We start from the raw sequence: 26,374 nt of genomic DNA on the forward strand, positions 1-26,374 counted from the left end.
CCTCTTCTAGTTGGGCTGAAGTCTACAGGCTTACTGCAATCTCCCCCCAGAAGGAGGGAGCCTGAATGATTGGGACTGAGCTTCCATCTGAAAAGAGGTGGCACAGCCAGGGACTTCCCAATGATTGGACATAATTTCCAATTTGGCTGAAGCCTCACTTGTTTCTTTGATAAGTTGAGATGAAAATATTTTGATTTTTGTTGGCTTGTTTGTTTTTAGGGCTGTTTTGTGTTAATTTTTTGGGGGGGAAGAGTTTTCTGTGCTGAAATAGTTTTCTTTGTAAAATGTCAAGTTAAGCAGGTCCACCCCTCCACCCCCCTGCATGTGCAGTTGCCTCAGTGCCACCAGGGTCCTTCTGCAGCTGCACAAGTATAAGAACAAATGGGAGGGACAAGCATGAACAGAAGCAGAACAAATGGAAAGCTAAGATGCTCAGTGAAAAATTTAGAGAAGCATTTTAAGCAAGGAAAAGGTTGTTCCTTTTCTATTTGTTATATGCCCTGGAAGCAAGGCACTGCCTGCTTGCAGGGGGCTGGGTACCTGCAGCAAAGCCCTGCTCTCCATTTGCATGTTTCCTTGCATTAAGGCAGGGAAGATGATAAAATCCTTTTGATCAGAGGCTCTTAAATAGCAGGATTCTCATGTACAAACATGTTTCCCTGACCTGATGTACTCAGGAGTGTGTCTTAGCCAGGGCTTGGGGGCTTTGCACAGCACATGGCTGTGGTGGCATCCCTCACTGGGGCAGGAGGTAATGAGAATTTCTTGTCAGACTTGTCCCAGGTCCCCTGAGCTGTCATGGCCGTGGCACTGCAGCGATGTTTGGTTGTTCTGGGATGGATGTTTGCTCTTGGCTTCATGCCTTTTACAAGAGCACAAATGTAATGTCAAAAAAAACCACATTGGTAATGTACTTGGAAGTTAAATATTTTATAGAGTACTATAGGGATGTGATGTATCGCCTTCCTGACACTGCTTTTTGCCTGAGGTCTGGAATTTGGGGTAATCTGTGGGGCTGGATTCCTGCATCCTCTCCTCTGTGGTGCCTCATGTGCCTTTTTCACAGGGTGCTAAATTCCTTTCCGTCCCTACAAAATGCTAAGAGCAACTCAATCCCAGTTCCTGGTAAAAGGTGAATTCTGATTATCCGGTGGTTATTGTTTGAGCTCTCAGGATCGATAGCACTATGTTAAAGCAAGGTACTCACTCCTTCTCAAGGCACAGCGTGAGAGAAGATTTGTGATGATAAATGTACGTCAGTCTGTGAGCTGGGTGCCAGGACCTCAGCTGGGGAGCAGCAAGGAGACACAGGCCAGGGAGTCCTCACACGAATGAAAATATCTGTATGTCTGATTTGCACTCCATCCCAATCAATATGGTTTTCACAGACCAGGATTAGTTGGGTTGCCCTTTGTACTCTGAGGTAACTCTAACTACTTCATAAAGTAATGAGTTTGGCTATAGATAGCACAGGTTAATGGCATGGTCATTATGTACTTGGTTATAAAGCTTCCATGTGGCCTTAGATATACGTCTGGTTTATGAAGATTGGGAGTATTGACAGAGACCCAATTCTGCCTTATTCCTTCTGCAGCCTGCCAGAGATTTTTGACAATCCACTTTTAGCACCTTTCAGCACAGGTAGTGAGATACTTTGTCTCCCTGAGGAAATCTGCTGGGTGAACACTAACTTGTTGTTTTATATTTGCCAACATTTGTGAGTGTTTGGAGGCTAAAACAGAGCCAGGATAAGTACAAAGCAGAGGGGCTGTGCTAATTCTCCAAACCAAGGTAGGTTTGAACTATTTTGAATGACACTGACTGGACATACCCAGCCCAGCTATCCATCCTTCCCATCCCACCTCCCAGCTAATCATTGTGCCTGGCTGCCCAGCTCACTTCAGCAGCTGCTGAGTGTTAGATGATGATTCTTTTGCATTTTTATTGCCAGACCTAAAGACAGATTTTTAAAAGTGCCAGTGACAGGCCAGCACCACACCAGGGAAGTCCATGGCACTGGATCTTGCTCACCAAGGCAAACCAGGAGCTGCTTACACAGCGATCTAATGGCTAAAAATGCCTCGAATGGCAGCTGCTGCTCTAAATGTGCTTCTTGTAGGGTTAGTGTGTGTGGTTTGGGGTTCACAGCCCTGCACATAGTGAGAACCAGGCCCCAGGTTGTGAATTCCCAATTAGCTGGTGGGGGGACCGCTTTCCTTTAGCTGCAGGTGGAAATGACCCTTCCTAAAGCCACTGATTGCTAATTAACGCAAAACCTTGAAGTAAGGTTTCCCTTCCAGCCCTGTCAACTGAGTGCAGCTCACCAAAGCCTCCAGGTATTTTAGCAAAGGTTTGGGGTCATTTGGGTTAGGCTGGCTTAAAAACCACCTTTGCAAGGAGGTTGATGAAAGGTGTTGATGGAGACGTCTCTCCTCCCCAGTCCTCTGATCTCCATAGAGAAGGGGATGGATGAGGGCAGCAGCAGGGAGGGCAAACCTGCCAGCAAGCCCTGGCTTTTTACAAAACCCCAGGGATAGCCAGGAGAGTCTATTAAATTTGTATCTTTAAGTCCTGGCCATGGCACAGAGCCCTTCTCACCTTCTAGTCTGTGCTGTGCTATACTGTAACCTTGTACTGGTGTACCCATGCGGGGGACACTGCCCTTATCACAGACACCCCCCACTGCTGAGGCCCTGCTTGCACAGAGGACTGCAGCAAAAAAAAGAGAACAAAAATCTGTTCTCATTAAAAAAAGAAAGCGGGGAGGGGAGGGTGAGGCAAGGAGCAGGAGAGATGGATTGTGCTGGGGCACTGAGTGCGGAGCAGCCGTACATCAACCATGGCAAGAGGGGAGTGGGGGAAAATCCTACAGCTCTCTCGGGAGGAAGGGTTTGCTGTTGTGAAACGGTGCTGCTGCCTGTGTCCCAGGGTACCTGTGCCTCACCCTCTGCTCAGGAGCTGCTCCAGCCCCGCTGCTGGTGGGGGATCCCCAGTTCCCAGACTCTCAGGCTGGGAGCACCCAGCTCCCCTCCCCTCTCCGCTTCGCACTGACATCCAGATCCTTAATGTCTCATGAACTCTCTTTCCCCATGCAGATCGGCCCTGAACAGGAGCAGAGGACACCATAAATAATAACTGGAGCACTGCTAGGTCCATCTGAGCAGAGGGCAGTGCCTGCTGAAGCCAGTCCTCTTTGGGTGCCCTTGCTTGTCCCTGTCTTTTCAGTTTATCCCACATTAAGAGGAATGCTGCTCCTGGAAGTCCTGAGTGCTCCTGGCGTGGTGCTGCAGAAGCACCGGGGGTATTTTCAAGTGAACTAGTTCAGGGAGCTACTTAGCTGGGCTTGGGCTTCCCACAGGTGTCCACATGTCCCTGTCTGTCCCATCCTGGTCTTTTGAAGCATTTTTGACCCTACTGATAAATAATAAATGCAGGGAAAGAGGCCAAAGCTCGGTGTCAGCACCAGTACATGGTAGTGCTGGGCAGAAGGGATGTGCACACCGAGGGACTGTGATGGTGCTCAGCTGCACACAGGACCTCACCATGGCATCAGTACAGCTGAGCACATTTTTCTTTACACATGGAATGAATTTCCCAGAAAAGAGGCCTTTGGGTTCTTTTACTTTTTAATATATATATTTTTTGAGCCTAGTAAACATCTTGGCCAGTGATTAATAAAACATTTCACCTTCCCAAATTGCCTCTCCTGCCCTCACCCAGGGGCTGTTTTGAACATAGTGCAGTATGGCATACAGAGTGAGGGTGGATCTTCTTGGCTAAGAAACCTGCTCTGTATTTAAAAAGAGATGTGGGGGTGGGCGGTGGGGATGGGAAGGAAAAGGCCTTGGTAATGCAAAGGTTTTAGTCTGGAGAACAAAGAAAAGTTCAGTTATTTCATTTATTGAAAAAAATCATAATCCCTGTGTGCTTCAGTTTGATCTGAACCAAATTCTATTTCAAATCTGACTTGGGAGAAAAAACCCCAACCCAAGAGCCTACAATTATAACTGTAATAGTAATTGTTGTTATTTTTAATTTTGATACAAAAGTCCCTGGATTTAGGGGAGGGCAGCTGTTTCCATCAGCTTAGGAAAACTATTCACATGGTCAAAGTTAAGCACACAGCTAAATCATTTGAGGAACAAGACTTTCTGCAGGCAGATAAGAGCCTAATAACATGATGATGAGAGCCCAGCCTTCCACTGATAGCAGAAACTAATATTTGTGATGCAACAGTCTTGCATTATTCAGTAGTTAAAGATAATTCTAAGAAACAGAACAGCTAGAGAATTAGCAAAACTATCAATAAAATATTCTTAGCTGACTCCGGGGGGAAGTAAATTGCCATGTACAGGATTTGCATTCATCTTAATGTTTATTAAAAATGAGACAGCGCTGCTTTCCACACGCTTGGCCAGAACAGCTCCACGGATCGCTGGAACTGTGTGTCCTCCTGGCCCCACTGAGCCCCAGGATCTGCTGAGGCCTCACCAACTCATGGCATGTGTGCACTGGTGTTGGGGTTAGAGCTGGGGTGGACCCAGCTGTCCACCCAGGGCCTGGACATGTCCCCAGGGCACCGTGAGTGATGGCTGCCAGCACTAATTGCTAATTGATAATTGTGTGCCCAGCACTTGCTGCTCAGCCCAGCAGCACAGTGTTTGTGCCCCCTCTTAGGGGTGAAACTGCCAGGGAGGAGCAGCTGAAGAAAAGCAGAAATGATGGTCCTGAAGGAGAAGTGCTGCTGTGCACAGCAACGCTGACATGAAGGGTTTGCACACTCACCTACAGCAGCATCTCCAGTCGTGACTTTGCTCCTACACTTGCAGAGAAAGTGGAGAAATACAACTGGGAGAAGGAAGCTCGGGTTTCCTCTGCAGGCTATCAGCTGGCCCAGGGTGCTCAGTCATTCCTTAAGACCTTTTTGGAGCATTCCTGTTCCCTGGCAGTCAAAGGGCAGTGGGCAGGTGGAGGGGCTGGATGTCCTGATGTAGCAGTCAGGGGTGACCAATGTGTTAGCAGCAAGTAAAGATCCCTGAATATGCTGGAATTGCAGTGAAGCACAAAGATCTGGTGCTGCAGGAGTGAAATCACCACCCAACTATTTGTACCAACATTTTAGTGCAGCAGAAATGGGTTGCTTTGGGATGTGTGAGGAACCTGCACCACCTCATCCATAATCCAAACAATGACATGGGCCAGAGGAGAGCCACGCTCCTGCCTTTAATGAATGAATGCAAATTCCTGCAGGAGCATGCAGGATCTCCAAAAACCCCACTGGTGTCTGTGCACCTGGACCCACACCTGCAGCCAGACCGCCCCTTGCTGTCTCACTGTGAGTGTAAGAGCCATGAGCAGTGACTGAGCTTGGGGTGGACATGCGGGGAAGGAAAATGAAATAAAAAAATAAAATTAAAAAAAAAATAATAAAAAAGCAAGTGAGACTATTCAAAAGGGGGACTTTATTTTTATTACACTGGAGCCAGGCGTCAGTGCGCCAGTTCAGCTTTGATACACAATAAATCAGCAAACCTGTCACTCAGTTTGGAAACCAAGATTGCAGTGGCACTAAAAACACATTGAAAACATTTACTTTCTTCCCTTTTTTTTTTTTTTCCTCTTTTGTTTTTGGTACAAAAATGGTACAAACAACAATACAAAATATTTGTGCTGTTGACGGTTACAAAAAAAGGTTTCTGAACTGGGTTAACGGACGCAAACTTTTGCTTTTGCGCTTCAGCGTGAATACAGCAGAACAGCAGAAGTCTTCCTTGAGAACAACCACACTCATGCGGGCTGCTACACAGCTTCTCCATCGGAAAGGAAACATGCAAAATCATCATTAAAATAAAAAAAAAAATAAAAAGAAAGTGCTCCAATTATACATCTATATGTTGCTGTTGTTTTTTCCCCTATTAGATTTGTAGCTTCAAGCACTAACTACGTTATGTACACTGTGTGTGAACAGTTGTATGTGGGGTTGGAGTGGACTGGAAAGAACTTTTATTTTCCCATGAAACCGAGTTAATTTGCGTGGGAGACACCTACGTTGTCTGGCTGCTGTTTTATACACTTGCATTCATTGTGACACAGCATTTTCCCCCTCCCCCAATATTTTTTTTTCACACTTACAATGAAGAGCTCCAAAAGACATCACAAATAAACGTTCTGTATTTTACCTTTAATTAATGTTTTTCTTTTTTTAGATTAAACAAAGTTGCAATCTTGGCATATTGTGTGGTACAGACGCTGCACTGACCATTACCATTCTTCAATGCCTGAGCGTCCACCCTACGCGGAGCAGTTACAGGCGATACAGCCACCTCTGAAATCCCACTTCTAAAGGCTGGATTTGGACCTGACTATCCCTAAAAACCCACAGGGAGCAAACTCCCATCACCACTGTAGAACTGCCAACGGCGTCGCCTGGTCCAACGAAGAAGGGAATAAAATGGAAAAAAAAAATACAAAACCAGAAGCGAAACCATGACTAGAACGTGGGACACCTAGAACAGAGTTGCCTATTTACTGTCATTATTACCTGCTGAATCTCCCCCTTGCCCTGCAAAGCATTTCTGCGACTGATGTGGCTCCCAGTTTTAGGCTACACGATAAACAGACCACCAGGGCTGTGGGTCATGTTCTGCCAGGGGTGGCTATGGGTACAGCAGTGACATTGGATCTGCACGGTCCCTGGCTTGGGGATGTGCAATCCTCATCCTTAGGAGGTAGGGAGACCACCAGACGTGTCTGGCCCCAGTGCCCTGGGAACTCACTGTCCCCATCCCTTAGACAGCAGGGAGAGCTGTGGTGGGGTCCCCTGGCAGTGCTGTGGGGTAATAGGGTGGGACAGTGGTGTTTTAGGGACAGGATCCCCTCCACCTGCCTGAAATCAAGTCCTTCCCCACTGCCTTGTAGTGTACAAAGAGTGGGGATCACTTCTTCAATCAGTTTAATGTTTTAGTTTAGATTAGTCAGGGAACAGGGACTCTGGTCTCAATGCACTAACGCCTCCTGTGGCCTCTCAGAATAAACAGCAACTGCAGGCTCAGCCAAAGGGTTCTTTGCTCACCACAGCTCCTTCTGAGTCACCATCACCTCCAGCTGCAGCTGGCTGTCACCATGTCACATCGATGAGGATCAGAGGGGTACAGAGTGATGGCAATCTTGTCAATGGGACCCCTTGGATTAACGTAAATTTCCTTAGCTGGATTACAAACCATCAGTAATATTAGGAAGCAGAGAGGTTTGTAAAAAGTGATCTGTTTTCATTGCTGGATGTGCCCCGTGCTTACCTTACACTGGTCCCACTGTGACAAAAGGGGCCTGATGCTGCTGATGCTTGTGGGGCTGTAAGACTCAGGGGGTCAGGATGCAGGGAGGAGAAAGGGGAAGAGGAAAATAAGGAAGAGGAGGGAGAGGTCCTGCAGAAGGAGACTGAGCAGAACTGGGTCAAAACACAATAACCTGGTTGGTTTGATTTATAGGCTCATGGGATTGGAATGGCTGGATTGCAAATGCTGCAGAAAAAATATCCGCTGATTTTAAAAAAAGTCGCCAATGGAAACAGGTTGGCTTACTTTTAATCGCTCAAACAGTTTTGTTTGACTTAGGTTGCATCAATGTTCTTAAAAACCTGAAATGTTTAGGCAAGCTGAAGTCAGACAACATCCCCTTCATGGCTAAGTCGCTCCTTTCACCGCTGGGGACTGTGTGCGCTGCCGATGGCCCGGAGCCGCCGACCCACACCGCTGCCAGCCCTTTCCCTACCTGAAATCCTCATCCCAGCCAAAGCCACAGAGGATGTCAAGCACCAAGCACTCTGGAGAAGGGATTGAGCTGTTGCTCCCAGGTAAGTGGTGCCAGGTGGATGGCAGGGCACAGCTCACAGCAGAGACCTGGCATTGCGGGATCCACACGAGCGTTCCAGCAGCTGCACGGAGCTGGGAGGCAGTGGCACCAACCCAATGGACAGAGAACCGTCAGCATCACCCAGCCCTCGAGCTGAATCCTTCTCCTGTGTCGGTGATGAGGTTACGGCGACGGACACCAGCAGCAAGAAACACCAAGTGCATTTTTATTATTCACTATGCCTGTGCCTGGGCAGTTTCTGCAGAGGTGCAAAGCCCCGGTGCTGAAATACTCCAGCCCATGGCTTTTCCAAAAGAAAAGGAGAAGAATCAAGAGTGCCATGGGTAAGGAACAGAGGCTGCGGGACCATGCAGCCTCTGTGCCAGGCGGCTGGGGACAGGCTGTGAGGTTTGCCAAGAGTGGTCAAGAGGAGGGGGACGGCACACGGCAGAAGCAAACCAAGACTTTCATGGTGGTCACACGAGAAGACTGAGATCACAACTACAAAATAGGAACCTGGAAAAGTGTCACGTGCTGCCAGCCCATGCCTGTGGTGTGACATCCTCACCTTGCTGCTGCCATCAGCGCCGTCCCCCTCCTCTGAGGTCCACACTTTTGCCTCCTGGTTTCCTCAAGAACCCTGGGTGAGAGTGAGTTTGCTCTCCAAGCCATGAAAAACTGACCCATTGACTGACCAACTGACTGACCAAGACAAAAAGAAAGATCTCACCCTCAGTAATTAATAACATCCTGGTAATGCTGAAGTCCCCTTGGGCAGACTTTTACCACATTCCACTTCATACAAGACACATTTCAAATGCTCATTAATTTACAGAAATTGCATTTTATAGAAAATATGATACAATGAAATATAAAATGCACTAGGAGCATTTCAAAAATCTATAGAGACGATCTTGCAGCCCAGTTTACCCTCTGAAAGGTGCCCACTCATCACCACAAGCTCTCGTCCTCTCATTCTCGCTCTCATGTGCACGCGCTCGCTCCCCCCGCCTCCCCCCCTTTAACTCTTAGCATTCAACTTGAGAATTAATAGAGATATCAAAAAAAGCATGATTATCCCCCGGATAATCACCTTCCAATACTGTGCACATTCTTGGATTTAAAGGAAAATATATCTAAGCACTTTTACAAGTTTTAGCGAACCCACTGCAAAATCGTCTGCAGAATATAAAACACAGGTAATCCAAGATTTCATAGCACATTAATTAAGTGGCTCATAATCCATTAAATGTGGTTTATATTACACATCCATGCAGTCTAAATCATTTTACAAACATTAGACATAAACCCACTAGTCCAAATCAGTAAAGGAAAAATGTAATAAAAAATGCTAATAACTATTTGTTATTGGTTAAACTGACCCTACATATAAACTAGGTAGTTTGCTACCATTTATAATACTGATGTTGAATTATGCCTGGATGCTGTGAAACCTCTTGCTTACTTGGCAATGCTTGAGCATATTAACCACAAGATACTTAACAGGCCCTCGTTGCACTTCTTCTCCAAAAAAACACATTTACTACAGATAGCAGCGCCTACCCATCAAATAGAAAGGACACACATTAGCTGAGTTACACGATGTTGTTGAGCTTTGGCTACTAATGCTCCAAGGCATTAATGTGGTACTAGACTAACTCCATACTTACGGATGGGAAGAGTGTGGGTAACCTGTCCCTGTCCTTCGCACTGCCTCGGCCGCGAGCGGAGCCGCCGCACAAGCCCTGCCTCAGCCCAGGAGAGCAGCACCGGTGCTGGGCATCCTCAGGGATGTGGGACACCACCACCACCACCTCACCCCGCCGCTGGGTCCGTCGCTCACGAGGTCGTGGGAGCCAAAACACGGCGATAGCAGAAAAACAAACAGATGGGCCTTTGGTCATGTCACGATTTACTTTGTAGGGTTTAGGCAAGGGCTGTCGGAGATTCCTGTTGCAATAACCAAAGGCTTTATCAATGCTATAGTTCTATGCAGCTACATTGAGTGTGACCAGGGGCCAGCAGAGCCCCCTGGTCAGTATTTTGCATCTGATAACACTGAATTATATACAACATGATGACTAGTTCACCACCTGCTGAGGCTTAAAGATGGCTGTTAAGATTTTGACTCAAAACATCTTTCCCCCCCCCACCCCAATCCTCTTCCACCCCAGAATGAATCACCCCCTTAAAAAAACCAACAAAACAAAACGAAACAAAAAAAGGCAAAAAAGAAACAATCTCCACAGTTCCTTTTTGTTAACTCCTTCCCAGCTAGAACTGGCTTAGGGTCACAGGGAGTGCTGCCCAGGATGGTTGTATGTTTGTTTTCATCACTCCTGAGATTGAAGGGAATCTGACACATGCACCAAAAGGCACTTTCAAATATATATATATATATATATTTTAAAAACAGTGCTTCTGTTCTAAGAAATTCAAGTTAAGACAGAGTGCCTTTCACTCTCTTTAGTCATAAAGCAGGTAAACGAGCAATATCCCAGCTGACATTAAAAAAACAAAAAAAACCCAAAAAGAAACCTGCAGCAGAGACAAGTGTTCATGCGAGACAGCTCAATATTCTAAGAAAAAAAAAAGAAAGGAAAAAAAGGAAAAAAAGAAACCTCCTATATCACCACTAAAAATAACAATACAGTCAGCAGGGGATATTAATTAAAAAAGCTGCCACATCTGTACAGTTCTTGCTCCTGCATCGGCTCTTTTTGTTAACGTTGTCTGTGGGTTTGTTGTTTTGTTTTTTTTTTTTTATTATTCCTAAATTTTTTTTCTTCTTCTTTTTTTTTTTAATTTTTTTTTTTTTTTAATAAGATGAGGTCAGTTTAATCTTCCTCTCCTCCCCCGTACATGTCCGCCAGCTTCTTGAACCTGGGTCCCCAGTCGTTCAGGTAGTCGTAGTCCTGGTCCCCGGAGCTGGAGGAGTTGAGGGAGCTGACGGAGCCGGCGGTGGAGCCGCTGCCCTCGTAGTCAAAGACGAGCAGGGAATCGTAGGGGGGGGCTGTGGGGTCATTGTCGGCCGCACGCAGGCCCTGGGGGGGTGAACACATGGTGTTAATGCCCACCACGGGGTTTGAGGGGGTCTGGGCTGGGAGGATGTTTGGGATCCCTGCAGCAAAGCTAAAAGAGAAAAATGAGGGTCCCAGGGCTTCCCAGATGCACCTCTGGGTAGAGACCTTTCAGCTGCCCCCAGCAGAAAACCCAATAACTCCCAGCGTCCCTGAAAAGGAGTTGTATTGAGTGGCAGGGGAGTTATTTCCATTGTTGATCCATTTCTGGATCTGGAAAGCTTTCTGTTCCGGCCAGCGTGCCTTTTCTGGGGTTGCCTGTTGAGATTTCCAGCTTAGCCAATGAAACAAAAACCAGCACCCTTCTTCTCCCACCAATATTTTAATTCTGATGATTTTCATTCCTTTAGGAAAACAAAATAAAAAAAGCCACTCCCAGCAAAATTCTGCAATTAGGGCAAGTGTGGGGTGCAGAATCCTGGGCTGAGGGCTGGGGAGCGTTGCTGCTCCTGTGCGGTGTGGGCAGCAGTGTAGGCAGGCCATGGAAATGGCCTCGGGATATGGAGAAAAAAAATTGCTTTGCTGCAGAGCCCAGCGTCAGGAAAAGCCTGGTGGAATAGCCCTGCAATAAAGCAAATGTTCCACATTCCCACCTTCAGAAGCCCTGGCCTTAGCGTGGGGAGATGGGAGCTGGTTTCAGCAGCAGAGGCGTGTGTAAGAAGAGCGAGTCTTCACAAGCATGGATGTGTGTAAATGTGAATGAAGGATGGGCAAAGGGACAAAGGAAGAAGGGATTTTAATGATAAAAATGAGAAAAGCACAGCAGGAAATGCATGTAATAATAGAATTAAATGGCTGTAACATTTATTTTTCTGGCTTAGGAAATGGATAGCATGCTTTGTCTCGGAGGAAATAATGCATTGATTGGTTTGTAACCACTCAATCACTCAAAACTAAAACTGAGATAAGAAATACCAAATGGATAGATATTTGTACAGGCAGATAAAGGAGCAGTAATCTAACATAAAATAAAGCAGCCCTCTCTGATCTGAGTCTCTCTGTGCTGCAAACTCTTTGAGGCTTTACACCAAACAGAGCTTATGAGGAAGGCACAGACCGCTGAAATAATTACAAGTCCAGGAGCCACAAATGGCTCAATCTGCCCGGGTGCTGAAAGCATGGTGTTTGTGACACCCACAAGACAGAAATCTTGGGCTTTTTGCTGGTTCAATGCCCTCATTAAGCCAAGCCCTGCATACTTTGCTCATGCCAATCCTTTCCCTGGCTGGCATCAGACTTCTGGTGTGAGCAGTAATACCACTTGGTCTGCGCAGTCAGGGAAACCTGACTTCAGCTGGCTGCTCAAGCTTTGAAGATGTGACACAGGACCCCCTATAGAACATACCTCATTAATAAAATCACCAATATCCCCCGGATGTGGGATTACTGGTCTTATAGGATACTGCGGTTCAGCACCAATAGGTCTTTCATCCACCCTTCTGACTCCGGGTGTCTTGTTCAGCACGTGATCCATGGTCTCTGGCTGCTGGAGCTGGCTTAAATCGTAATCCTGTGACAAATGGGAAGACACAGTGTGAAACCCAGAGCTTTTCGTTCAGATCACCTACTCACTCAATGTGCAAACAAGCTGAGAGCTCTAATTCTGTTCCAGCTGAAGTTTGATGGCAAATCTTATCCCTGGATATGTAGCACCTCTATCTAAATTACAGATGAACTTGACCTCTGAGTAACTCATAAAACTGACCTCCTAAGAGTGTATCTTATAAATCAGATCAAGTATTTAAATATTTTCTGAATATTTCATACAGCCTCGAAATATTTGGGATAAAACCCTGGCTTTTGTTTGTGTGTGCACAGGTGTATGCATAACTTTTTTGACAAAAGACGTAATATAATCTAGAGACACAGTGTTGGTAGACATGTTATTGCAATTACATTTCTACAGAAGTAAAAACATTAAAATGTGTATTGTATTTATGCATGTAGGCCTTTCAAAGTAATTATGCTCGTTTTGCTTGTGAAAAATCCCAAGAGAATAGGTTTCTATCACAAAATGAGAACCAGGTAATATTTCATTAAAAATGTATTCATGTAGGTAATGGTGTTTTGCTGCTCTTCCTTTGCTGTTATTTTTAATGAATTCTTTCTAAAATATTTAAGCCTAAAGTGTAGTTGCCTGAAACCAGATACTTCATGTTTTACCAGGAAAACTATCCTTGTGCTCAGACGGGGATGATTGAATCTCCAGAAGCAACATTTATAAATAACTTGACAGCAACAAGAAAAAAAGAAATGCTAATTGTGAGGATTTTTCTGTGGAATAAGAACTTTTCAAGATTTTGGTAAACTCCTGCCTCAAAGTTTGCCATGGCAGCTCTCACCGGGCTCGCCCGCTCGTCTTTGGAGGCCGCCGGGACCTCCAGGGCAGGATGTGCTGTAGTGGTTTTGTGGGATCCCTGAGCGCTGACCTGGAACCACACAGTCCAATTCAACAAGCAAAAATAAAGCCATTACACAGTGTACAGTCACACAATTTGCATGAAGATCACATCTGAGTGTATCCTGGGCTATTTACTCGCATTTGGTAGGAGTAAAAAACAGGTGACTTCAATGTGAGTGAGCAAACTTTGCTATTTTAGCTGAGGAATTGGACAGGTAGCAGTGGAAAAGCATATCTCAGGCCAGGGAAGTTTTCATGCAACACCAGCATCGGTGTCTGTAGGAAGAACCACTGGAGGAAATCTGACGTGTTCAGGCAGCCTGTGGCTCAGGGCTCTGTCACCCAGCAAAGCTTTGCCACTGTGCGCTTCGTGGTGAAAGAGAAAATCCCCAAATCTCTTTAGACACTTCTCACAAACCATGTCCAGAAATTAAAAGAAATTAAAAGCACATTAGAGACGATTAAGTAAATGCAGGGAAAGCCCACAGAAGCTCAAGGCTCAGGCAAGTCAAGGCAAGAGCCTGCAGCCACAGGGCTAGGCAGGGCAGTAGCTGCTGGCTGGTTTTATGAAGACCTCTGGTAAAATACACAATTTTAATGACTTAAATAACAGAAATAACAGTTTGAACATGAGTGTCAATGGAGTGATTTATAGTTCTTCCCCAGGAAACTGCCTAGGGGGTAGAAAAATCCACATGGCACTGGCCTGCTGGCATGGTCCTGCTTGCACAGGAGAGTGTCCCAGTAATAACCTGAATCTCCTGGACCTGCTGGCTCTCACCACACCAGGGAAGCCAACAAAGCTGCCTGGTCATAAATAAAGGAACACGATCCTTTGCATGAATTTTACTGAAGATAATGTGGTTTCTGCCTGTTTGAGAGTACAGATTGCACAGCTGCTCCTTGGCCATAACTCACGGGCTCTTCTCACCTGATCCTCCTCTCCACCTCCTTCTTCGTCGTACTTGAGGATGTTGTCTCTGACGTCGTCCTCGGGGTCGATGAGGAGCTGCTTGGTGTGGCGCTCCTTCTCCCGGCGCTTCATCCACACCACAAAGAGCAGAACCATGGCTGCAATGGGGAGGAAGCTGGGTCAGCTGGGACCTCCTGCAGCACGAGGCCAGGCTGAGAGTGTCCTAACATCTCACCTGCCCCTGCCCACTGCAGAGAACCTCACCGGCTGCTGGCAGGAGGAATAAAATGTTAACCTATTGCATGGTCTAATTTTTAAAGGACAGATCAGTGAGAGCTGTAAATACTGTGACAAAATCCCACTACAAAAGTTTCTTTAAGATCCATCACCGAGGCTGATTGAGCTGATATATATCAGGGGTAAAACACAAAATCAAAGGAGAAGAAACCAGAAAGTGTGAAAACTGCAGCTTTCTGAAAATATTTGATCTAAATGCTGAGTTTCAGGATTAGATTTCCACCTTTATTTTATTCAGGGGCATAAAGTAAAGATGGAGGGAAGAGAGTTGCAGAGAAGGAAATGGGTAGATACCCCAAATTTGTACACAAGGGGCTGTTCCAGCAGCGTGGCACAGGTTCAGCCCATTCAGGTCACAAGCCCTGACTGTGACAGTCTCTGCTGTTTACTGCAGTTGGCCAGGCAAGACTGATCTGGGGAGGCTGCACAACATTGGGTCCTGTAATCCAATTTGGCCTCCCTCATATTCTTCTTTGGTCCATGAAGGAGGCTCTTTAGACTTCTGAGATCAGATTAGCCAGGACATTAGCACATGCATTTGGCCATCGACTTGGAAAGCAAATCTCAGATCATCTGAAATCCTTTCAAAAAGCAGGGCTAGCTTTGCAGAACGAGGGAGAGCATATCTGGTAGCACACAGCCAAGCTCCTCGGGCATCAGCATTCACATGCCAGGCTTGGCTAATCTCTCTCAGTACAGTAACAGAGAGAGATGAGCAGTTCTTGAATCAGGAGAAATTTTTCCCTTCCTAACTTTACCCACAGGGAACACTGCGTCACTGCTCCACAACCTCACCCTCCAAAGAGACACCCTCGTTCCAGGGGCTGTGTGATCCCTGTGAATTATTGCATGGAAGATGACCTGGAAACTCAAGTCTCCACTAACATAAGGCAGCCAGATCTTGTCTTCTTCAAGAATGTGTTAACATGTTTGTTTTCATTCTTGTACTCAGTAGCTGCAAATACTACCATGAAGGATGAAGTTAAGCCTGGGCAGCTGATGCAGTTACACCTCCCACTGTCTGCCCTCCCCCCCATTCTCCATGCAAGCCCCATCCTGAGCTGCCATGGTGGCAATTTGCAGGAGAAGAGATCAGTGGATGGACAGTGGAGGTGGGAACAAGTGTCCCAGGTTCATTTCACCTGGGTCAACCCTCAACTGTGCCAAAGCAACGCAGCCAACACAACCAAACCCAGGCAGGATGTGACATCCCAAAGTTCACAGGTTTTAGCTGAGACCAGACCCCGGGCACATGGATGGGCCATCCAGCTTGCAGGAGGAGGTGGTAAGGAGGATCCAGACTCTTCCTCCCAGCACCAAAGTGTTTATACCCAACAGGCATTCAGTGAAGTGAGCGAAGAGGACCAGACAGCTAATTACCGCCATTGTGTGCCAACTGGCGGCCATCCCTGCCTGCCAGCTAACAGAATTGTTTTCAGATAGTTCAGCATTTCTTTAATGCTTATCCCAGATCTATTCAAGAAAGAAAAAAAGAAAAGGAAAGAATATGTAACTCTTATCTGCGATATAAAACCTCAGCTATTTAGCAGACTATTTGAACTCCTTTTCTCATTGTTCATTTTCAAGTCTCTCACAACAAGATACCTGACTGGTCCACAAAGACAATATTATAATGGTTACCGGGGTTTATCTTTTTATTTCCTTCTTTTTTTTTTTTTTAATGATACTTTTTCATGCACTTGTGGAAAAAAACTGTGTCATTAATGCCTTTAGAGCTACCTTGGAAAAAAAAAAAAAGACCTTCAAAGTGTCAGTGGTGGATGTAGTGCACTCTCCTTCCTTTTATTCACTCTGCAGAATGGGAAGTGCTATTACTGCTGTTAGAACCATTTTCGCTCTGCATGTAGTTTTCCTTGAAATCTATTGTCTTCACCCTTCACAATTTTTTACTGCATTGCTCTTCTAAATGTGTTATTTGTGCAGCTAATACATCAGGTAGCAAGAAGAAGAAAAAAACCCCTCTGAGCAAAGGTAAAGGCATAAACTTCCTTCACAGGAGCAATCTTGGATCTCTCCCCTTGCTTCTTCTTCCTTTTAGAGTCATCCAACTTTGACCTACTGACTCTAATAGCACAAGAAAATACCCCATCTGCCTTTTTCTAGGCTATTGTTTAGAGGTCATGATATGAAACAGATACAAAGGAGGCAAAACACTGGAAGGATGTAACTGTAAAACTGATCATTGCAAATTACATTTTTCATCACTGATACAGTGCTTTGCAGCTCTCCAAGATAAAAAAAAAAAGTCAATTAGAATTACAATGAATGTAAAAATAAGCTTTTGTAATAAAACCCGTAATTTAAAATGGGATAATGTATCTGAAAATGGAAAGAGGAATCTCTTAAATCAAATGTCCTTCAGCTGAAGTTAATTTCAGTCAATAGGATTTTCAACCGTTTAAAATTGTATTTTAGCACTGGATTTATTCAAGAGCAGCAAAAAGAAGACCTGTGTTTAATCACCTCTGCGGCTCCAACGCAAACTTTGAGCCCAGGGGAAACAGCAAACTTGCACAGCAAAAGAAGGTGGGGCTGATGAACATCTACATCTTCATCTTCATCGGGGTGTGCGACCACAGTGCTCCAAAATCCACCCTGGCTGAGAGGAGCAGCCAAAACTGGGCATGAAGGGCAGGAAATGGGCATCATGGCTGGGCACAGGGATGCTCCAGCAGCTTGGCTGGGCTAGGAGAGGAGCAGGGTCAGCACAAACACCCAGTTCCTTGCTCACTCTCCATCCTGATCCAGCAGATCAATTACACAGCAGATCAATACATTCCCACCACTGGCTCGGGATGTGGATGTCTGTCCAGGGATGACCCATTCTCCTAATGTACCATGTCATGTCCCCATTAGGTGACATTTGGAGCATACGTCGCTCTGTCTGCTCTCTGTTTAGATGCACTGGGGGTAAATATTAAATGTGATTTAGCACCATAACTCCCATTAGCTTTAATGAGAGTCCCACAGATTCACCCTGTGTTTCTTGATGAATATTTACCTCACTGTTCATTCAGCGCTTGTTTTTATCTATTCCTACTGTGCCAACTCCTGCTTGAAGTTATAATGATATAATTTTTATTTTTAAGTGTGCGCACACATGGTTATTGGTAATGCTCATGGAAGCTTGGGACTGACAGCATTCCTGGGCAAAAGGGATAGTTTTGCCTTGAGTAAAGGGATGGACAGTCTTTCCCTGTGATGTATCCCCAGTCCTCCAGCGTCCCTGAGAAATTGGGGATCCTTCCTCTAAAAACACACATAATCCCCCATGATCCTCCAATCTGAGGTCATTCAAAAAGCAACGGGAATAACTACCATTCTTCTTTTCCTTGGAACAACCAGAAAAACACAGTTATGCACTGGCTCTGAAAGGGACTAGCCAGACTCTAATAACCAGTGTATCTGGTACTGGGAACCTGTATATCCACAGCCAGCCAGGGACATGAGAGCTATGGGAGATCCTGACACAGGGATTTGGAAGGGGCCTTCAATCTTTTCCTGCAAAATATGGAGGATCCTATCACACTCACTACTTACAAGTTGTTGTCAGGTGTAATAATGTTTGCAAAGCTACTGGAAGTCTTAGAAAGACAGGTCTGATGCAGGCAGAGACATTTTGCTGATGCTGCAGTGAAGGAGGTTTGAATGCAGATGTGTAAACCACCCCCACAGCCCAAGCTCAGGGGTCTGCCCTCTGCATGGAGCGTAAATATTGCCAGCTACAGAAACAGAACAGGGAACAGGGAAACATGAAGGAGGATAGATTTAGAGCAGATATTGGGAAGAAAGTCTTTACTGTGAGGGTGTGGCCCAGCTTGTCCAGAGAAGCCATGGCTGCCCCATCCCTGGAAGTGTTCAAGGCCAGGTTGCACAAGCCTTGGAGCATCCTGGCATAGTGGAAGGCGTCCCTGCCCATGGCAGGAAGATTGGAACGAGATGAGCTTTAAGGTCCCTTCCAACCCAAACTAGTGTGTGATTTTAGGGCAGGTCCTGTGGTACTCACTCAGTAAGATAATGATGCAGATCAGGATGGCAATGATGGCCCCCGTGCCCAGCCCTGCAGCAGCCACGGCCCCGATGGTGGTGCAGTCGCCGTTCTCGTCACACGGGCACACCTTCACCTTGATGACAGAGGTGTTGTACAAGGGGGGGTTTCCTGAGTCCGTCACGATGATGGGCACATCGTACACTCCTGCTTCCAGGTACATGATCCGCAAACTGAGCTGGGCATAGTCCCCTGCACACCCAGACAGACAGACAGACCGATGAAAGACACTGGTAGAGCCTTGCAGCTGCACTTGTGCAGGGTTTCTCTGCTAGAGCCCTCTTCTGAGCCCTGCAGAAGAGGTTATCAACAACACACCTGGCCAGGACAGCTTCAGACCTCTGGCAAACAGTCTGGCCAACAACCAGCCCGTGCTTTGTAAAATACTGTGTGTTCTCACTGCTGCACTAACCTACATGGATGCCATTTGCAAATCCAGTTGTATGTGTTCAAAATGGCATCAAACACAAATAGGAACACATGGATAATGTTTCCTGAGGCTGGGCTGTCCCTGGCCACTGTGCAGGTTCTACACTCACCCACGCTCCCACCTCAGGATTTTGGGAATCCACTGATGATAGGCACAGCTAGGTAAACCCATTGGGATTGAGCCCTGAGCTGTGAGGGCACAGGTTGCTGCCCCTGGTCTGGCACCCTCTGCCAGACCTCAGTGAGAGGGACCAGCTTTGAAGCCAAAACCAGCCCACAACTCCACAATATTTTCCATCCTCTGCTGAAACTACCAATAAGCAGAGCAATTAGGGCCATTTGTGGTTGCACTCTGCAATATAAAAATCCTTCACATACTGGTAATCTTCACACTTACCTAGCCCTCCTGGTTCCATGGTAAATTAAAAGGCTGCCTTTATGCAATTATGGTCAGAGAAATGAACATTGATCCTGATTGTGGCTTATGACAATTACACTGGAGGAACATAAGGAAGACTGATAATAGCTTTTTTCCCCTTGGCCATTATGGATGATTTATACTCTGTTCACTACTGATAACTGTTCATAATTATGAACTGCATTAAAAAAAGCCAAGTGCCAAGGCTCTTAGAGTTATGCTGCAGGTCTGATACAAATCATTTCTGATTAACTATCTTGTCTATAATGTCAGCCGTAATGTGCTTTAAAAAATAAAAATCGGATAAAAAAAGCGAGAAAGTTTAAAAGTTGGAAGCCGCACGTGGGCTCATTAGTGAACCAGAGCCCAAATGTGCTCAGGATTGCCTGCCCCATTTACCATTGAGCCGTGTGATGGTCCAGTTCTTCCTCACCGCAGATGGCACACTTGGCAGCTCGAAGACGAAGGGCCCCACGTTTGGATCGATGTCAGCGTCCGCGGCTGTGATGTTGATGACATTCAGGTTTGGCTTCTCGCAGATCTGCGCCTCCTTTGGCAGCAGCTCCGGAGCGTTGTCGTTGATGTCGATTAGGTAGATCTGCAGCGTGCCGGTGCCGCTGGCGGGGGGAATTCCTGCTCGGGAGACACGGACCTGTGACCACCACCAGGGACTGGCAACACCACGGACCAGCCCCTTCTCTGCCTTCCACTTCCAGTAAACCAGGATTTTCACCCTGCCTCCCTGGACCTCATCAGGGACATGCTGCACTTTCACGGTCCCTTGCTTTACGTGCTTTTATTAAAATTTCCCCAAGCCTCCTAATGTTGCTGTTTTTCGCTCCTGCAGAACACGAGGTTAAGTTCTGCAGATCTGTAGCCTGCAGCAATGCCCCTAGACCCTGAAACTACAAGCAGGTGATGCCAAGTTGCTCCTGCAAATCTTGGTAATGGCTGTTTGGAAGAAGAAAAACCATTAGAAAGAGAGCTGACAAGAGGAAGACGAGGGCTTGGAGGGGAGAAAAACCCATATAGTGTAACCCATGGGTCAGCATTTACTGTAGCACTTGCTGGCCAGTTTCCAGCTTTGAGACCATTACTCTGCTTCAAAGAAAGCCCACCTCTCCAGTATGTCCCACACCCAGCCCCAGCTTTAGTGGTGAGAGGTCCTGCTCAAAGCCCATGGTATGAGCCACCACCAGACACATTGGGTGATGCCACTAACCCCCAGCAGCAGTGTTATGTCCCAATACACAGTTCCCCATCCTCTCCACATCTGCCCCAACCAGCAGGGATGCCACAGCACGGCAGTCCTGGTCCTCCAGCCCCTTCTTGATGGACAGGCACATTTGTCTGACTAATGACCACTTACACAAAGTAGTATCTGCCCTGGCAGGGGAGAACAGCCTTCCCAGAAAGGGTGCAGTGTTTTCCATTTCTCTCCCCACACATTTATCTGGCAGCTCTGTGTTGGCCTGCCCTCTTCCTGCCTCTCTCCTCTGGCAGCATGGCTTCAGCAATTCTTTTTTAAGTTTGTATTTTCAGTTCTGGCCCTTCCTCCCAGTGCTAGATACAAAACTACACAAACCACTTCCCCACCAGGCTTCTGCTTCCTCGGACTTTCCTTCCTCCATTCCTTCCTCCATTTCTCAAGGGAGCCTCAAAAATTCTGAAGGAACTCTGGAAATCCTTTTTTTCATGGTTTCCACACAAGCTCTTCAATCATGGACTCTCATCTTTCATCTTGGAAGCATGGGGTAGGTCTCCTTCTAAAACAATGTCTTTTGATCAGCCTTGAAAGCTTCTGGAGAGGCAGACAGCCCACCAGGATACTGGGGCTGAACATGAAAACTGACTTTTGGGACCAAGCGAAGTGATTTTACTGCATCCATGTTACCCAGAATATCTTCTGGGATAAAAGCAAGGCTCCCACTGTAACCTCTGAGACAGACTGAACACAAACCCTCAGTCCTGAGAGACACTAACTGGCACGTGGCTGACATAACCTGCAATTGCTGCACATACAAATGCACTTTTGTTGGGCCATTGAGTGTTGTTGGGCTCCGAGTCCTGGTATTTTTGTTTCTTAGTGTTCCTGAGTGCAGTTCTGGGGCAGTTTCAGGAGAAATGAACAGTAAACAATTCTTTAAATGGTGAAATATTACAAACTATGGCACATTTCACATTATTTCAGCTGTCTAATACGGAGAGAGCAAGGACATAAAGCAGGTACTGATGTATGATGAAGGATCCTTGGACTTTATCCTCAGGAGATGAGGACTGCAATAGCATCACTGACTCCAGTGGAGAAGCTGGTCTGATCCCTGAAATTAAGACTGAAATACTAATGACAAAAGGAAGAGGAATATATAGCCTCCCCATCTACATGTAACTGTTGCATTCTCTATCACTGCCTTTTTCACAGGGCCAGCGTCTGCATTCCCACAGCAAGGCATAAGCCAAGGTTTTCATGCTCAGCCCTCTGCTTCATGAAACCTATTGGAATATGATATATTTAAGTTCTCAGCTTCCCTGGGAGATTGGCTGAAATTGGCTGCGGGGTTCAAACACTGCCAGGCTCCACACTTGTGTGATCCAAGGGACTCTCTCCTCGGAAACCAGGTTAAAACTATGCTGTTGATTAGGATTCCCCTTTTGCCCTCCTTACATTGCAGCCAAGACTCTTTTTAAAGACAGTACCTCTGCACTGTAGCCCAGGGAGAGAAAGAGAGCACGTCCAAGGAGTATTTGGCTAAACTTCTCCTTTATCATGTACTGAGAGCAGCAAAAAGAACTTCAAGGAAAGAAGATGCTGCTGCTTCTTCAAGAAAGAGAGAAAAATCCCCCCCAAAACCCTTGACCCAAAGCTTTTCTTTGATGAGTACGTGATGCCAGAGAACCTGTAACTTGAGAGAAATGTGGTAAGAGTCTATTAGCCTAGATGAAACTTTAGCTGTTATCCTAAGCACTCAAGACAGAATTTTAAATAAGGTGTTGCTTTATGTGCATTTTGATGGCTGCAATATACCGGTGATAGATTAATTTTTCAGAATAAAGAGATTTATCTAGGCCCTCACTTTCTGAGCTGCTGAAATGATGGATGTGGAGGCACTGATGCACTGCAGCATCAGCACCACAGCCAAGGAAAGGGGTTAACTCCACATCATGTGGCACCGAGTGCCTGGGATTTGCAAGGTCAGATGGTGATGAGTAGGTTGGTGGGTTCAAACTCTACCACTGCACCTGTGAACAGCCTGGCCAACTCATTTGACCTGTTCTGCCCTGTGGCTTTTGCAGATGAAGACCACTAGACCCTTTCAGGAATATTTTGAATTTCACTGTCCTGGCTGCCTTCATGGAGGGGAAGCTTAGGATGGGGCTGTGGGGTGAGTCCTGCCATTCAAGGCACAAGGAAGGGTAAAATGCTCTTCTTGGTACAACTCCTCAGCACTGAAACTCTTCCATGAGTTTCCCTTGCCCCTGTGACCCGGGATGCAATGATTGAAGTGATGCATGGAGCCCCAGCGGGAGGAAGTTTTCATTAGCCCTGCAAGCACCACTGAATCTGCTCATAATGGCCATGGCACCTCCAGCCTGAGGGATCACACAAACACTGCCCTGAAAGCACCTGCAGAGTATGAGCAATATACTTAGGTGCTCACAGCCAAGCCCAGACTTAATTGTGCTGCTGAAGCAGGGCTCTGGTTTGAGTGCTCAGCACCCTGGAGGTGAGGGTGGGTGAGGGGGAGGAAGGCCTTCTCCTTGTCCTGGGAAACTCCTGAGCTTTTTCCATCTGCAGGAATTGAGGAATGAAATACCAGAATGGCCACATTTGGGTGTGGTTAGCAAAATTAATCAACTCCTCCTAACCAGGATTAGAAAGAGAAAAGCGGGGCAGCAGCACTGGGCTGCTCACCCTTGAGTGAGGCCAGTGCAGGAGTTCTCAGCGCTGACTGGACCAAAAGCACTGAGTGATCCTTAATGAGGAGAGAAGAGCAAACAGGACTTCTCCAAGAGGCCTGGGTGGCCTCAGTGGCTTTGGTAATAAGCACACCAGCACTGAGATGATGGGATGACGGCTGCGCCTCTCAGGAAGGCAGTGGCCAGAAAGCGCCCGGCTCCAGTGACAGACACACCTTTATGAAAGCCACCACAGTTCAACAGATGGACTTATTTTTAATACCCTCCTGACATCCCATAAAATTATTTCTGGTTTCCTGATGGAAGGCTTCCTGAATGCTGTGATCAGTGCCTTTGGGAGGATTACCAGGACCGGTGTGCTTGGCACCCCTTGAAGAGCACATCACTTTGACACTTTTTTAAGTTCAGGCTACACTGCTACACTGAGCTCCCCAAATCAATTTTCCATTTGTCCTCCCTTTCCCTTAATAACGCTCTCCGTATACTGCGCACATTTAATTTACTCCAGCAATTTCCCATCCCACTTTCACATTTTTGACCATAAAAACCTGGGAAAAAGATAACTTATACTGACAACTCTGTCAGGGCATCATTTCTCTTAATGCATCACATTAGAGTCTTATTGAAGCATGAACAATGTGAAGCCTGGGCTCACCGTTGTCAGCCGCCAAGAATGTGGCCTCGTAGACATTATTCTTAATGTAGTCTGACTCTCGATCAAGGACAGCAGCAGTAGTGATCTGACCATTTGTGGCATTAATGTTCAGCCAGTTTGCAGGATCTGACAGCTTAGAGTATCTACAGAGAAAGGAAATAAATACATGGCAGTCTTTTCACTGACATATCCTTAATATTGCTTGAAATACGTTTTTTTCTGGACTCCTGACCCATGATTCAAAGGACCTTTGGATAACTGGTTTTGTTGACAAACACAATGCTAATTGAGTTCCGGTTTTTGACCTTTACAATTATTCAATTTTTCAATTTCTTTAGTTTTAAAGATTTTTCTTTCCACTAAGTGGCACTTACATGCCTGTTTCCTGCTGCTAGGAGAGGACATTTCCTGATGTCTTGCAGATGAGGAGAAATGGGGTCTGCAATGACCACTGCATTCGTATGCCTGAATTAGAGGATGGATTCCTGCTCTCTCCTGCTCCTGACTTTGCCCTTCTGAAAACAGGTTTTTAAAGCCAAGACTATCCCTGTTTTCTGCCCACCACGAATAAACAACAGTTTGGGAATACCACACCACCAGAGTCTCCTTCCAAATACTCAGTCAACTCACAGTTGTTGTCTATTCATGTCCCATGCAACCAGCTGAGAACATGGTTTGTTTTGGGCAAACTTTTCCTGTGTTCTCCAGATCAGTGTGTTCAGTTAATCTTTCTCACTTGCATGTTTTCTTGCTTTTATTTAATTCATTGCTTTTGATTTCTACTTCTCAGTTTTGTACTGTTTGAACTGAGATGGACCATAACTATCTGACTGGAAGCTAATAAATGGCCAGACTATAAACTGCTGAAATAAGCAAACAGAAGCTGAGCTTATTTCATGGGTAACTCAGACCTGCTGATAATTTTATATGATTATCATTAGATACACAGGTGAGAGCACTACTGGCTTCTGGTGAATTTCCCTTTCCAGAATTGGGCTGTTTGAAGCAGAAACTCAAAGGGAAACTTGAGCTGCATCAATCCATGTGAAGAGGAAAGCAACACACAGCTGGCACAAACCACTGCCAAAGGATAGAATTACATTTCATGGAGCTAGACTCTTTGGGATGTTTTCATTTCAATATCACTGCTGTGAGGCTCCTACCCTTTCTCTGTTAAATGGCCAGGGATCCAGTTTTAAAGCTGGCTTTGTGAATGTGTCTGTGGCTAATGAGGATAACTTGAGGTGTGACACTGGCCATGCCAAGCCGTGCATTACTGGAGATGCTCCTGCTTCCTCATCTTCTGTTTGTAAAAACTCTGTTTCATCAAAGACTATTTAGAGACTGAAAATTGTATGCAAGGCTCTAGCAGCTGGATCAGCTCTGCAAAGTGTTTATCATGGATCTGTAGGCTTAGCCTTTTGGGTATCTTTGCTCCTAACTCACCAATGCCAACTGTGAAGTAAAAACTAAAATATCTGTTTTTACATCTCACAAAGACAGGACCCCAAAAACACCCCACTGCTTCTTGCAACACCTGGGCACTGGCTGTCCTGATGCAAAGGGAGAGAGACTGTACTGGGGTTTGGAAATTAAGTGCTGGTGGATGCACAAAATGTGTGTCCTGGAAGCCCTAGAAAGAAACAACTCAAGTAACTGGCTGTTCATATTCACAGGAAGCCTTACAAGACCCTACACGTGCCCTGTGCAATGACAGGAACAGCAGGCGCTCGTTTGGATTACAGATCACCCCCCTCCAGGTTAGAGGGAGTACTCCATCAGAAATGAGTTGTTCTCTCCTCTGAAAACCAGCCTTGGTACAGACATCAGGGAAATAAAGACCCTTCAAAGGCCAATATTTCAAAAAGAATGTAAGAAAAATGAGCTTGTTAGTTAGAATGGTCTCTTTCCTCCAAAGTCCCAATAGCTGTCTAAAGACAACAAGATGAGGCAGTGAATAAACGATCATTTTCTAGACCAGACAGCTCCGTGCCAGGTGAAATATTTCAAACTCTTCCTGACACAAAATGTCACAACTGATGCAAGTTTAAGTGGTCTCAGCTGTGGTCACGTTGTATACTCAGGTTTTGCCAAAAATACTGCAGCCCTCACAGACTTAGCAGTGCTATTAGCCCTTACAGACTTTCTTAAAAAAGAAACCAATTTCTGTGGATGTAGAAGCATCCAAGAGCAGGAAATGCATTTCCTGTCTGCACAGATGGAGCTGAAATAGTTGTGAAAGTGTCACAAGGGCTCTCATTTTCACCTACACTTTCCTGCCAATTATTTCCTGGTGGGAAGGTGCGTGAGCTGGGATCCTGGACTGTGGATTCAGTCCCCAGT

General features: G+C 46.0%; 1 protein-coding gene across 2 annotated transcripts in view; it reads right to left on the minus strand.

Annotated features, from left to right (window-relative positions):
- Nucleotides 1-10,226: 10,226 nt before the first annotated feature.
- The window catches only part of CDH4 (cadherin 4), a 420,603-nt gene continuing 404,455 nt past the window's right edge, over nucleotides 10,227-26,374 (minus strand). Inside the window, exons 11-16 of one of the 2 annotated variants that reach the window (XM_069034053.1) lie at nucleotides 24,032-24,174; nucleotides 19,858-20,091; nucleotides 18,570-18,803; nucleotides 14,264-14,403; nucleotides 12,277-12,441; nucleotides 10,227-10,895 (exon numbers count right to left, since the gene is read on the minus strand). In XM_069034053.1, coding sequence (XP_068890154.1) covers nucleotides 10,689-10,895; nucleotides 12,277-12,441; nucleotides 14,264-14,403; nucleotides 18,570-18,803; nucleotides 19,858-20,091; nucleotides 24,032-24,174 — 1,123 coding nt within the window. In that variant the 3' untranslated portion in view covers nucleotides 10,227-10,688. Of the gene's footprint in view, nucleotides 10,896-12,276; nucleotides 12,442-14,263; nucleotides 14,404-16,873; nucleotides 17,468-18,569; nucleotides 18,804-19,857; nucleotides 20,092-24,031; nucleotides 24,175-26,374 lie in introns of those variants that run through there. The other variant, XM_069034054.1, reaches the window with a different exon arrangement.

The sequence above is a fragment of the Aphelocoma coerulescens genome, chromosome 20 (genome assembly GCF_041296385.1).
Source record: "Aphelocoma coerulescens isolate FSJ_1873_10779 chromosome 20, UR_Acoe_1.0, whole genome shotgun sequence".
In the NCBI taxonomy this organism is placed as follows: domain Eukaryota; kingdom Metazoa; phylum Chordata; class Aves; order Passeriformes; family Corvidae; genus Aphelocoma; species Aphelocoma coerulescens.